Source organism: Lethenteron reissneri, chromosome 62 (genome assembly GCF_015708825.2).
Source record: "Lethenteron reissneri isolate LAM-NWPU_2019-01 chromosome 62, ASM1570882v1, whole genome shotgun sequence".
NCBI classification, from domain to species: domain Eukaryota; kingdom Metazoa; phylum Chordata; class Hyperoartia; order Petromyzontiformes; family Petromyzontidae; genus Lethenteron; species Lethenteron reissneri.
This window is the reverse complement of record NC_083840.1, coordinates 79,781-94,188: the sequence shown is the minus strand read 5'-3', so window position 1 is coordinate 94,188 and position 14,408 is coordinate 79,781. Positions and strand designations below refer to the sequence as shown.

The 14,408-nt window shown below is 54.5% G+C and overlaps 1 protein-coding gene across 5 annotated transcripts in view; it reads right to left on the bottom strand.

Annotated features, from left to right (window-relative positions):
- The window catches only part of CSPG5 (chondroitin sulfate proteoglycan 5), a 56,791-nt gene extending 43,037 nt beyond the window's left edge, over positions 1-13,754 (bottom strand). Inside the window, exons 1-2 of one of the 5 annotated variants that reach the window (XM_061576931.1) lie at positions 13,696-13,754; positions 307-1,990 (exon numbers count right to left, since the gene is read on the bottom strand). In XM_061576931.1, the coding sequence (XP_061432915.1) occupies positions 307-1,979 (1,673 nt within the window). In that variant the 5' untranslated portion in view covers positions 1,980-1,990; positions 13,696-13,754. Of the gene's footprint in view, positions 1-306; positions 1,991-12,853; positions 13,587-13,695 lie in introns of those variants that run through there. The other 4 variants (XM_061576934.1, XM_061576933.1, XM_061576932.1 and 1 more) reach the window with 4 other exon arrangements.
- Positions 13,755-14,408: the final 654 nt, after the last annotated feature.

Genomic DNA, 14,408 nt, shown 5'->3' with positions numbered 1-14,408 from the left:
TTATCCGTAATGCAACCAGGAAACTGTACAAGTCTGTTTACCAATAAGGTACAATGGATGATAACAATGTAATAAAGGTATGCCTATGCCCACAAATTAACATTATAGTACTCAGACTAGGCCACAATGGCAGATTGGAAGCCCTGTTGATCTAAAATGTAAATGTCTCAACTCCCACGAAAATGTATTATTTTTGGGCCAAACTATCACGAGACAATTCTCAGTGCACAGCCAATAATGACAAGTAGTGATCAAATTCAAAGTATCTCAATTGATTTGCAATGGGCTGGCACAATTTGTATTCACCTGCATATGGCTCCCAGGTTTTCCACCAAATAGCAGCGGCCATTGTTGTAGCAATAGTGGGGCGTCGTTGCGCACACCGAGATGCAGGAGGCGTTGTGTGGAGCGTAGCCCGGCCTGCACTTCCTCACTCCGTCCACCAGCTCAAACGAGCTCGCAGCATCCGACGCTGCCACAGCCTTGCCCTTCGACTTGGCCTCGTCCCAAGGTGCGATAGTGTCCACCGGGCCGCTGCTGCTGGAGATCTGTGACGTTGTTGGCTCCGCGCTCAGGCTTCCATCTCCGTAGGTTAAATTATTAACGTCACCGTAATCATCGTCGTCGTCGTTGATCGCTGCTGGTCCTCTCGTTATCTGTGGAGCAAGTTCTTCCGCTTCAGGAGTCCTGGGCTGCATGTCCGTCACGGTAGTCACGAACCACGATTCCCTTGAATCCTCAAGGTCTGGGTCTGCAGTGGATCGCTGGCTCCAGTAACTGTCACTGTCCTTACTTGAATCTTCCAGCTGAAGTGTCCCTTTGCTGTCAACGCCATCATATATCTCACCGGTGTCGCCAAAGTCAGCATACGTCTCAGATGAGTTCCCAACATTGGGAGCTTCTAATTGTGTCTTGGAATTTGTGGCGTGATCATTTGCGTCTTCATTTCCCACAAGTGATGCATCTTTGTCATCGACGTCAACTAGCCCGTCACCTTTCCATCCCTCTGACAAAACCTCACCTTCTGAACTGGGTGCTTCAGTCATGTTGAACCAAGGTTCTTCCATTGAAGTGACAGTGGATGCAGTAGATTCCAAGGCATCTTTCACCTCCGTGTTTCTAATAAATGGCAGCCCTACATTCAGAGACCCTTCATTGTAAGGTTCAAAACCTTCCACAGATTCAGTTTTGATGGCGCTCGTTTTGAGTTCGATATCTTCCAGGTTTCCAAAACTCTCCTCCCCCTGAGCGGTGAGACTTGGCTCGGAATTTTTCTCTGTAGCCTCCTGCTTCGTTGGCATTGGAGGAATGGCGATCGTGATGGCATCAGTCAAGAGGCCACTGGTGGTAGTGTCTTTTGGTAACACTTTAGTTACTGTCACGACTTCTGTCTTCGCTGTGTAGACCTCATTGCTTTCTCTGCCGTGCCGTGGCTCAGAGATGTCCATTTTCTCAAAGCTCTGCAGCTCCTGCACAACCAAATCATCTTTCTCAAATGCTTGGACAAATTCGGGACTTCTTTCGATTTTGGAGGTCACGGAATTTACCATTTCGACAATTTTAAAGTGCTGTGGGTTTTCCGTAGGTGACCCATCTCCACTGCTCCCAAAGACATAGCCTTGGTTGTCATCACTGTGAGCATTGTTATGAGGTTGTGCAGTTGCACCCGGCATGTCTCCAGCTCCGTCAGCCAGTACACTGTGGTCCGTGGCAAGCGGTGCCGACTGATTCCGACCAGGTGGTGATGGAAATTCGTGAACGTAGACAGGCGTGGACGGAGACACGTTGAGAGGCACTTCGGGTGCCCTCCTGTGGGAGTCTTCCAGTTGGGCGGTTTCCAACGGGGTGGACAACACCGACGTCAAGTTGCTTCCGCTGGTCTCCTGCGAAGACGACGCGTTGACCTGACGCAACATTGAGTAGTTTTGGGTGGTCGTCAAGGTGTCGTTATGTGCTGGGAATGGCACTTGATCCGGCATGGCTGTTGCAGCTGTGAAATTCATAAACACATGACAAGCATTAACAATAAATATCGTACCCATTATTCTGAAAGATTAACACTCTCAGCCTTAAGATGGGTGAATAATAACTAGCCGCTCTGCACATAGATGAACAGTCTTACACTTACGGGAGAGCCTTAAATATCGCGGGGTTATCGTTCACAGTTTCGACGTATCGTAGGGGACTTCTTTGCATACCAAGTTAGCTATCGCAGGGGTTCGTTTTGGCCAATCGTGAGTATGCTGGCTGGTACCATGGTCCGGGGTGGGCGAGGGATGGGAGCTAGTGGCACCTCAACTGTGCAGACATCTTGAAGACAAAGACAAAAACCCCCGTAAAGCCTTAACAGATTGTTGGGGCAAGTATTGTTTGCGAGCACCTATAAAGGCCAACACGGCAAAAGAGATGGGTGACCAACACCACACCTGGTCGCCTTTGTCTCCCTAGGGGAGGCCCAAGACCGGTTTGGATAATTGTCACTGGTGTTGGCTTTGAACTCGGGTCGTCAGGTTTGTAGCGCGGCGGGCGAACCACTACACCACTGCTCCCTCCCAGCATCTCGCGGACAAAGATCAACTTTATAGCCTTAACAGACTGTTGAGGCAAAGTGCAGTTAGCAAGCTCCTATGAAGGCCGGCAATGGCACACGATGGGGTGGGTGGCCAGCACCACGCTCGGCCGCCTTTGTCTTCCTCGTGGCGATGTTTTAAAAATCGCAACGGGTACTCGTTTGAGGCTAAGTCGACCTAGGGGAGGCCCATAACCGATTCAGATAATCATTACTGCTGTTGGGCGTGAGCGGGAATCGAACTGGGGTCAATACTGCTTCCCACTCGCGGACAAATACACACACCCACTTTGGATCAGCATCATCGGCCAATACAGTATTTATTCAGTATTTATACTATATATCGTCTCGCAATATTATTTGTATCGGACTTTTACACGTTTATTTCAATTGTTTAGTTCTTAGTTTATTTGGCATACACTACAGTACTTGTGTCCATTGTGATGTGTCTCTGGTTGGTCGACGTGTACCTCGCCCTATTATTTAGGTGAGGCTTGAGTATTGAATATCGCGGTTTTGGCTTTCGTGACACATTCCAAGAACGGAACCCCCACGATATGCAAGTGTCTCCTGTACTGAGTTTTTCCTCATTGCACGTGGTATCATTTAGCAAGTATCGTGACCGTCGTGCATTATTATTGTGCTTGTTTAGCCAAGAATGCCTCTGAGTCTAAAAACTGTTCAGGACAGTCCAAGTGATTGCAGTTTGGCCATGTGTAATACCCAATTGAGTAATTTGCAGGTAATCTATCAGCATTGGGATGTGCGGCCAAAATCAATGTTGGTTTTGTTTTATCCATAAGAGGAAACGGGAGAAGCTGGAGGAAACCCAACAGGGGGAGAAAGAGAGAGAACGTAGAAACACGGCACAGAAAAGAGCCCGGAGTCGGGAATCAAACCCAGGCCCTCCTTGCTGCGAGGCACGAGCGTTACCCTCTGCGCTGCCGCGAATCTGCCGCCCAATTCACAACCTCATCACCAGAGACGATGGGGATATGCGAACTAACTCCCGATGAGTATGGTTAGTGGCAATAGCCGGGCATGATGGCAAGTGCGTGGCATCCAGGACTTTGTAGATTTGTGAAGACCTGGTAGTTTTGTAATAAAAGGACTCGAACACTTCTTTCTGTCTTCGTGTCTTTATTCAGGTTCACGTCTTTACCCACACGGCACTCTGTTATAACTCCTGTATTTGTAGCCCCCGGCTATTCACTGCTATTATAGCTTCCTCACCCCTCTGACTCTCTGCTTCATCTACTGTAACCTCCTCCCTGCAGACTTGCTGCTACCCCTATGTGCAGACCCTCTGGCTGTCACTGTATGCAGACCCGCTGCCCACTCTCTCTGTGCAGCCCCGCTGCTGACTGCAGCCTCCTCGCTGCTTCGGGTCGGTCACCGCTGGCCAACGGTGCCGATCCTCGCTCCCCCCGTGTTCGTGGCGATCTCGCCACACCCCGCTTCGCCCTTCGTGGCCTTCCTCTGTTCCTGGTTCCCCGTCACTCCCCCTGCTCTTCCGGTTCCCCTCCTTCTATACTCAACCCCTCTCCCCCCACGTGACCTAACTCCTCCCCCCCTGACGGCACCTCAGAAGGGCCGTTTACAACCGCATTACATCACCCTCCCCCCTAAAGAAAATCCAGCCGACCTCGGCTGAATTGCAACCTGAAAAGCAATGCGGGTGTAAAGGGCCAACACGCAAAAGACACGAAGCATTGAAGAACATTATAACAATAACACAACACAACACAATCTAACGAAACGTGAGGGATTTTGAGCGAGTACGGGTAGCCGGGCCGTCCCGGACGGTCGGCGGCCCACCCGCCGAGCGGGAACGTGGAAGGGTTTTAGGGGCGACGGGCGCAAGTTCTTCCGTCGCCATTGGAGGCCCGCCACTGTCCCGCTCGCGTCCAGAAACATCCCGTACTCGCGTCCGCGGAGGGATAGGAAGAGCTGCAGGTCCCGTGGGTTCTGCGGCTCCGGTCGGCGTCCCACAAGCGGAAGGTCCTCCTCCCTGCGCTGTCACGGCCGGCTTGTCTGTGAAGGGTACGACAGGCGCTCTCGCAAGGTCAGCAGACACAGGCAAGGGCGAGTCGGCAGCAACAGACCCCGGCAAGGCAACTTGGGGAGATGACGCATCCGGCCGTGGGGCAATGTATGGCTTCAACCGGGACGTGTGCACGAACCAACGCCGTGCACCAACCTGAACACGCGCCGACTGTGGGTTGGGAACCTCAATGAGGCGGACCGGACCCTGCCAAGGTCGATGTAATTTAGGAGATGTACCTGGCCGCACCTGTGGGCAATGAAGCCAGGCCAGGTCCCCCTTTTTCCAGGGACACTCCCCCTTTGACCGTCGGGCACACCGCTCATTCCTGGCCTGAGCCTTGGCAGTAGCCATGCGGGCATTTTCCCTCGCCTCAGCGACACGCCGAACGTTGTCCTTAATATACTCAGGAAGAGGCTTAACAGGCCCCCTCGCACCGGTTCCCAACTGGTCATGAATCGGCGGCACGTTCTCACGGCCGTACATAAGGAAAAACGGCGAGTATCCAGTAGCCGCGTGCGGCGTCATGCGATACGCCGAAAGCACCCCAGGGATATGCAAATCCCAATCAGATTGGTTTTCCCCGACTGTATGGCACAGCATGGCGGACAGAGTCCGATTCAACCGTTCCACCATACCATCCGTTTGCGGGTGGTAGGGGGACGTCCGTATCTTTTTAGTTCCAAGAGCCGCACACACCTCCCCCAACAATTTAGACGAAAAGTTACGTCCCTGATCCGTAAGGAGCCTCTCCGGAGCCCCTTTGTCCATTACATACCCAAATAGAAAGGCGTCCGTGATAGACGCCGCTGACTGGTCAGGCAAGGGCCAGGCCATCGGCCAGCGAGAGAGGTACTCCACCCCCACCAGTAAATACTTATTCCCTTTAGCTGATGGCGGAAAGGGTCCCAAAATATCTAACGCCACCAACTCATTAACCCGAGATACTTTAATCGATTGTATCGGCGGAACATATGGATGTTTAGGCGGCTTACGGCGGGCACAATCGGGACACGCGCGAACGTGACCGACGACATCCGTCGTCATGCCGTGCCAATAATAGTCTCGTTGCAGCGTCAATAGGGTTTTCTGCACCCCCAGGTGTAAAAGTGTGTCACAGTGCAAAGATCGAATCAACTCATAGCGCAATGACGCAGGCACAACGAGACGCCAGTGTTCCTGTATCCCTTCCCTCCACATCAGTAACCCATCTCGGAGAGCAGTTTCCGAATTACCACCCGCACCGACTTCCTTACCCGCCTTCTCCGTTCGTTTCCGTAACGACACCAAAGAATCGTCCAACATTTGCTCCCGAATCCACACAGACCTTGGAAGACGCAAAATCCCGTCAGCCGGTCCCCCTTCAACCGGTCCCGGTGTAAGCGGAGGTTCGAGAACATCCACTGCCCGCGCGACAGGTTGAGGGGGGGGCTGAGCCGGTCCACACCTATGCGTCCCCGACGCACACGCACAAGGGGATTGTTGCGGCAACCTGGACAGTGCGTCCGCGTTAGCGTGACGCACACCCTTCCGATGGTGAATTTGGAAGGAGAATTCTTGCAACGTGTCCAGCCATCTCGCCAATTGTCCGGATGGCTGGTCCATCTTAAGAGCGTACTGCAAGGCCGCATGGTCCGTTCGGACAATAAACGACCGACCGTACAGATACGGTCGAAATTGGCGGAGAAAATACACAATAGCCAAAAGTTCCCTGCGAGTGACGCAGTAACGAGTTTCCGCGGGAGACAAAACCCGACTCCCGTACGCCACCACACGCTCAACACCACCTTTTGACTGGGACAACACCGCCCCAATCCCGGTGTCACTCGCATCAGTATCCAGAATGAAGGGATGTTCAAAATCCGGATAATCCAACGTCGGCGCAGTAGCCAGTAGGTCGCGCAGGCTCCGAAACGCCGCCTCCTCCGGCGGTCCCCACACAAATTTGTGCCCCTTCCCAGTAAGGAGATGCAAAGGCCTGGCGATAGTAGCGAAATTCGGAACAAACCTCCGGTAATATGAGGCGAACCCCAAAAACCGACGCACATCACCCACCGTGGCGGGGGTTGCCCAATCCCGGACACACGCAGTTTTCTCTGGATCCGTGGCCACCCCGTCCGCACTAACAATATGTCCCAAGTATCGAACGGAACGTTGCAGTAGATGACATTTCTTAGGCTTGAATTTCAAATTAGCAGAACGCATTCTGGCAAAAACGGCCTCCAACCGCAATAAATGCTCATCAAATGTGCGGCTGAAGACAATAATATCATCTAAATAAATGAGACATGTCTCCCACTGCAACCCCGTCAATACCAACTCCATCAATCTCTGAAAGGTGGCAGGGGCTGCATTCAACCCCATCGGCAGACAGTTAAATTGGAACAACCCCTGCGGCGTACGGAACGCTGTCTTTTCCCGCGAGGGCTCGTCAAGGGGAAGCTGCCAGAAGCCCGAAGAGAGATCTAGCGTTGAAAAAAACTTAGCCCCTGACAAGGCGTCGAGAGAATCGTCCATACGCGGCAGGGGATACGCATCTGCCACCGACACTTTATTTAACTTCCGAAAATCCACACAAAATCGTAATTTACCATCTTTCTTTTTAACCAACACGACAGGCGCACCCCACGGGCTATTAGACGGAGATATAATATCCGCTTTCAACATGTCTTCCACTGCCCCTCGAACGTGCTCACGCTCAGCCGGACTCATCCGACGCGAGTTCAAGCGGATAGGGGCCGCGTCCCCCGTTTCGATGTGATGAGAGAGCAGCGAGGTGCGTCCCAAGTCCAAATCGTCCGAGCTAAACACATCGGAATAGCTCGCTAATAATTTATGAATCGCACAACGCTGCTCAGCGGAAAGGGCCGAATTTTCCGCACATAATTCGGCGATCCAACGATCGTCCACCCCTCCGTCGTGTGAAACACCACCCACCAGCCCCCCGTCCGGAATGTCACTCTGAGCCGTAAACGCCGTAGTGGCGTGTGCCACAACGGTACCAGCCGGCACACACACGCTTTCAGAAGTCGCATTTAACACCTGCAAAAACGGGCGCTGATCCGGACGGACAATGGTTTGCGCCCCCACCAGTGCCAATCCGCCCGTAACAGCGGCGGACGGCGACAGCAAAATTCCACAAGCACTCTGCCGACCCGGAACCGGCTTCCGGTATCGTAGGGGAATGAGCATCTGCGAGCCAGGTGGAATATCAACTGAAACTTCCGATAACGCCTGCACCTGGGCAACCGGAGCCGGTCGCCCCCAGGTGGACTGTAAAAACGCCAATTTGCGGCCCCCTGGCAGTTCAATGCAATTTTCATTGATTCTAATTAAAATGGGCATCTTAGCCAAAAAATCCGTGCCCAACAAGCAAGGAACCGCCAGGGACCTCGAAATTAACACAACGCCCGAGGCCGAGACCCCCCCGATAGAAATATTAGCGTCCACCTGTCCCACGATGCCCATACTACCCCCGTTCGCAGCGATGCAGGAAGCGTAAGCCGGCCTCACGGCCCCCGGTGGGATGTTCAAAAGATGGAATATGACATCCGAAATAATGGTCGCGGACGCCCCGGAATCCACCAAAATACGCACGTCCACCCCTTGGATCGACCCCGGTACAGTGGACGAACCTGTAGCGGCCGCGACAACCCGCCGAGCCAACTTACGCCACTGCGTTATCGAGCGACAAGGCGCAGATACTGGCCTCCCATATTTTAGAACATCCGCGTCGCACAACAACGGCGATGAGTGAGGTGTCAGGCCTTGCCGGGTGTCTGGTGCGCACCGACTTGCCTGTGCCGGAGGGTCTTTCTTTGGGACGTCCGCGATCGAGGCCTCCTGCTGGGGCGGCCCCGGAACCCGGGCCCAGCAGTCCCTGGCATAGTGGCCCCGACGGCCGCAGCGGAAACAGTCGACGTCGGGTCGGCGCGCAGCAGGCACCCCGTCCCGACGTGGCCGCGCCGGCGGCGGAGCCCGCGGCCCCGGCTCGCTTCGAGCCGGCCACGGAGTGGAGGCGGCCGACAGCTCCTTTGGGCCGGTCGCATCCGGCACGTACACGGCCTTTGTAGGGTCCCACCCTACGGCCCCCCCATCGACGACAGGACCGCCCGTCCACGCCGTGACTTGTTTCCAGCGGCGGAGATTGAACTGGGCGTCCAAACACTTAGCCGCGGTCCGGGACGTGAGTTTCTCGTGACCGCAAGCCGGCATAGGAATGCCCAGATCCCGGGATAACTCCAACATCTTCCCCAAGATGAGAGGTTCCAGCAGGTCAGGCTCCGTCTCCGGGTAAGCGGCCATCGCGAGTTCCAGCACGGCGCCCCTGTACGCTACAGGCGACTCCTCCGGTGCGCGTTGCCGCTGCACGAAGCGGCGATGGGCGTCATCCGGTGGCTCGTACGCGTCCGCCATTTCGTCGAACACTCCACGCAATGTTTTCTTCTTCGCAGCTTTTATAGAGCGAAAAAAACGAACAGACTCATCGTCAAGGAGAGTCGGAAGCACCTCCAGCGCCTCGGCGTCCGTCCACCTTGCCGTTCGTACCGCCGCCAAAAATCGACAAGCGAACGCACTCCAATCGCCCCCGATGGAGAACTCCTTAACAGTTGTAAGGTGACGACTGCGGCTCCTTGGCCTGCTTCCGTCCGTCACCGACTCTTCCGGCGGCAAGTTCAGCAAGGCGTCGCAACGCGGTGTCGCCAAGATGGCGGACGATCTTCGTGGCGGCCCCAAGATGGCGGCTTCCCGCCTTCCGTGGTGCGCCACGCCCAAGATGGCGTCTTCACGCCGCGTGGTCGATGGCGGCGCCATCGAAGACGACCCGGGCTCCTGCCGATCACCACCATCACCTTCCAACGCCGCCCTTGGCGTGACAAGGTCACACAACTCCGTGATGACGGTTTTTAGGGTCGCCAGTTGCTCCGCCATCCGGGTCCATCTTAAATCTTCGTCCTTCAACGCAGATGGGTCGGGCGCAGCGGCAACCTCCTCCACACCCGGGCCCTCACGGATCTCTCCCTCCGCCGAAGTGAAGCCGACCTCAGGAGGAAGATCGTCGTCGTCCGATGATGAAGCCGACGCCGGAGATGGGATATTCTTCTTCCTCAGTTGTTTCGCCATGCCGTTTCACTTCTGACACCAGTGTAATAAAAGGACTCGAACACTTCTTTCTGTCTTCGTGTCTTTATTCAGGTTCACGTCTTTACCCACACGGCACTCTGTTATAACTCCTGTATTTGTAGCCCCCGGCTATTCACTGCTATTATAGCTTCCTCACCCCTCTGACTCTCTGCTTCATCTACTGTAACCTCCTCCCTGCAGACTTGCTGCTACCCCTATGTGCAGACCCTCTGGCTGTCACTGTATGCAGACCCGCTGCCCACTCTCTCTGTGCAGCCCCGCTGCTGACTGCAGCCTCCTCGCTGCTTCGGGTCGGTCACCGCTGGCCAACGGTGCCGATCCTCGCTCCCCCCGTGTTCGTGGCGATCTCGCCACACCCCGCTTCGCCCTTCGTGGCCTTCCTCTGTTCCTGGTTCCCCGTCACTCCCCCTGCTCTTCCGGTTCCCCTCCTTCTATACTCAACCCCTCTCCCCCCACGTGACCTAACTCCTCCCCCCCTGACGGCACCTCAGAAGGGCCGTTTACAACCGCATTACAGTTTTAAGCAAATTGACCGTGAAACCATCTGGGCAGATGTTGAACCGTTTATTCCCTTGCTTTGACTTTATCTGAGCATTCCCGTTGCCTCCCGGAGGCAAAGCACCCATTGAAGCAAATGGACAAACAGCGAAATATTAGCAGGACTCCCCTGTTCACGTATTTAGGGATGCAGATGGTTCCCGAATATAACGTTTGAACTATTAAAACTTTTATTTTTAATTTTACAAGGTATAGGCCCACTGCGCTATAATAGCTCTCACAAATGATATAGCTCAACCAAGTGACTTGTCACGTGGACATGGAGAGTCGCAGCCAAATATCCTAAACGCGTGTCGATTCTAAATGTGGAGGGAAACCCCGGAGGACCCGGACATAATTCCACACGACCACGGGGAGAGAGACACCGCAAACTCGCAACATACAGCAGCAGGCGTCAGGGACGGGATCAAACCCACGACCTCCTGCATACCAGGCGAGGCAGTTAACATCTCCTAGCCACGAGGGAGGAGTAACCGCAATCCACACGAGTCGACCTTCACGTTCCTCTGACAAGCACACACACACACCCACAGGGCTCCCTTTGCTCATGTCCCACTCACCGCTTTACACAAGCGGTCTCCGGTTTTTTTTAATTGTACGACGGCCCATATTTACGACGTTTACACAATGCGACCATGGATCGAATTACGACGATGCAAAAACTTTATTTACGACGCTTCTTCCGAACACGTCGGCCAGGTTTCTGACGCGACTTGGTGTCGAGCTTCTGTTGTTCTCAAGTGTGTTTCTGTTAAATAAAGCTGATAGAAGGGGAAAACCACATCGGCAAAGTGATGTTACTACCGTGTATGGGGAAAATAGGGTCCCGATTTACGACGACGGGGTTTCCAGCAAGGCATTGTGACGTAACAAGGTGGGGCACCGTCTTTGTCTCCCCTTGCTTCCTGTCCCTTCTCGGAGGTTTCTAGCGCCCCCCTGCTCCCATCTCTTACCAACCCCCTTCATCCTTCTGCACCCCCCCACCTCCAACTCCCCAATGTCCTCGCGCTTTTTGCCGTTCAAATCCGCCAATCAGTAATCAGAGCAGGCCAATCAGAGCGGGCCGATGTTCGCACGACGGAGCCCCCGGCATGTCCACGCGCGTGGCCGATGCTTTGGCAGGCCACAGGTGGGGCCGAGGTGTTCGCGACACGTGCCTCTTCGCAGCCGTACCTCCGCCGCGTCGGCGAAGACGTGGGAGGACGTGGAGTGGCAGTGCAGTACAACAATTGGTTTCGCTGAACCGGCGTCTGTTGTCAACCGCGTTTACTTCCCACAGCCTCCACCACCTGCTGAGCGCGTGGTTGTGCGTCCATCCAGCAAAGACAAAGATCCCCGGTATAGCCTTGAGCAGACAGCTGAGTCGAGTGCTGTTAGCGAGCACCTCTGAAGGCCGCCACTGTGTGACACGAGGCGGTGGATGGCCAGCAGTCACGCCCGGCCGCCTTTGTCTCCCTGGTGGCGATGTTTTACAAATCTCACTGGGTACTCATTTTGAGGCTGAGTCGACCTAGGGGATGCCCAAGACCGGTTCAGATAATCGTCACTGGTGGTGTTGGTGGTCGTGAGCTCCGAGTGCCAGCGCGCTAACCAATGCGCCACCCCTCCTCAAACCCTAACGCTGCCTCCCAAGCCTGTTCAGCTGTACAGGCGATGCGGTCATTGGCGATCTGTAACTGATATGACCCTGAGGGGCCACAGTGGGCCACGTCGGCTACCACCACTTTGTAGGCGCCACACCGCCCGTGATGAATGGAACAGCCGAGCGGGCCGCCGCCTTTCGCATGCAAAGTGGCGTCTCCATCATCAACATCATCGTGGAGATTGTTCAAGCTTCTTGCGGTTGTTGCTACGATGATAACCCAATAATTCAGTGATGAAATGGAGGTGAAGTTACGTGGCTTACCACGATTACAATGTTTTAGTGGTTTTATATACCGCATATGCGATAAAAAAAGAATCGATACTTATTAATAACGGCGATGGTTTTATATATAATGAATTAGGTTGTTGGCTGCGAGGAATATATGGCGATGTTGAGGAATTATCCGTCAGCATGGCTCGGACATGGCCACCGCGGACCCCCTTCCGCCCCGTGGCTGCCCCTGGCTTCCCGCTCGCCTCCAACGGGCACGGACAATGCCGAGGCAGACGGAATCCGTGAAACAGCGGCGAGAACCAGGAGGCTCTTCCCTCGCCGATGATAGACCGAGGGGGTGCAGGCAGCGCTAGCGGTCGCGATGCAAACCATCGAGAGGGGACCGTGTCCCACCACAAAAGACAAAGATCCCCCGTGTAGCCTTAACAGACTTGTTGGGGCAAGTGCTGTTAGCGAGCACCTATGAAGGCTGACATGGAACACGAGGGGTTGGGTGGCCAGAACCACGCCGGGCCGCCTTTGTCTCCCCAGTGGCAATGATTTTACACACCGCATCAGGTACTCGTTTGAGGCTGAGTCGACCTAGGGGAGGTCCAGAACCACACACGCGCGCGCGTGTAGTAACAACTGCATTCAAGGAGCGCGAACGACAACCGACCTGGAGCCAGCAGAGTAACGAGGAGCCAGGGAAGAAGACGAAGCAGAGCCGGGGGGGATGGCGCCCAAAGCGCGGAGCTGTCCGCAGGGCTGCTAGGCGGCGGCATCACGGATGAGGTTTGCTGCTGCCGGTCGCCACTAATGAGTAATTAATGAAGTCCCCGATGAACAAACAAACAGCCTCTCCGCGCGGGGATACTACTCACGCTGCCAGCAGCAGCAGCCTGGCCATCGCACCCGGGGGATCGAACGCCGCTGTCGCCTGAGCGCGTCCCGGCCGGCGCCGCGCCGGACGCACCCAGCAGCAGGAGCAGGAGGATGGTGGTGGAGGCGGGTTGGTGGTGGAGGAGGGTTGGTGGTGGAGGAGGATGGTGGTGGAGGAGGGTTGGTGGTGGAGGAGGGTTGGTGGTGGAGGAGGATGGTGGTGGAGGAGGGTTGGTGGTGGAGGAGGGTTGGTGGGGAAATGCGTGAGGGTTGTTACGCGGTGCCTTAATAGCAAATGCAGCTTCAATCGCAAATAGGTTCGGCCAAATGGAACAACACAAATCGAAAAATGCAAAGCGCGAGCCACCCTTCCCAACGGCCGTTGTACAAGACCGCGTTTCACAATGCAGAGCGCGATTAAATAATAATAAATAATGAAAGTAAACGCATGCGCATTTCGAGGCGCTCTTTGTGAAAAGAGAGCCTCCAACGCCGCCTCCGCCGCGTCGTCCCTCTGAGCCTCAGCATAGCGAATAGCAGCAACATCTCATCATCAACATCTCATTAACAACGCCACTCAGAGCAGCCCAGAAACGAATAAGCCCCAACCGCAGCAGTGGAATATCCCCCCAGTCTCACCGTGGACAGCCAACCCCTCCTCCCTCCGTCTCACCCAGAGAAAACTGCACGGTGGAGCTACCACCGGCACCCGAATACCCCAGAGCGAGGTCGGGCAAGGCCCTTTCAAGGCTGATCCGCTTACCTCTGAGCTGAACATTCTCCAGAGGTGACCTTACATGTTGTTGTACTGATATTCAAACCGACCTCATAGGCAACTTAAAGAAAGCATTCGTGATTGTAAGTGCAGTGCCACCCGAGGTATCAACACACTGTACTGTAATCGAATGACGCTTTAATTGAATGACACAGTTACAGTTCAATGTAATTCGGACTTCGCATCTACATGCAACCACATCTCAATACGTTAAACAAAACAGTGTAATCTGGGCATCTTGGGAAAGAGGCGTATTTATTTTTGATTTAGGAGCAGTCTTTCATCGGCAGAGTCGAGGAAGGTTTTGAGCCTCCACTTGAAGATGGGCAGAGAGTGAACACGGATGACGGTGCGAAGGAATCTCCAGCGATGGGGTGATGCGAGAGCGAGGTAGATCTCTCTCCGTCCGTGAAGGTCGACTGAAGGCTGCGGAAGAAGGTCTGGGTTTCTGGAGCAGACTGGAGCGTGAAGGGGAATACCATGAGAGGGGAGAGGCAGTCAGGAGAGAGTGCATGGAGGATCTTGAAGATGATGATGAGAGGTGTGATCTTAAAATTGATCCAAGATTGGATTGGGA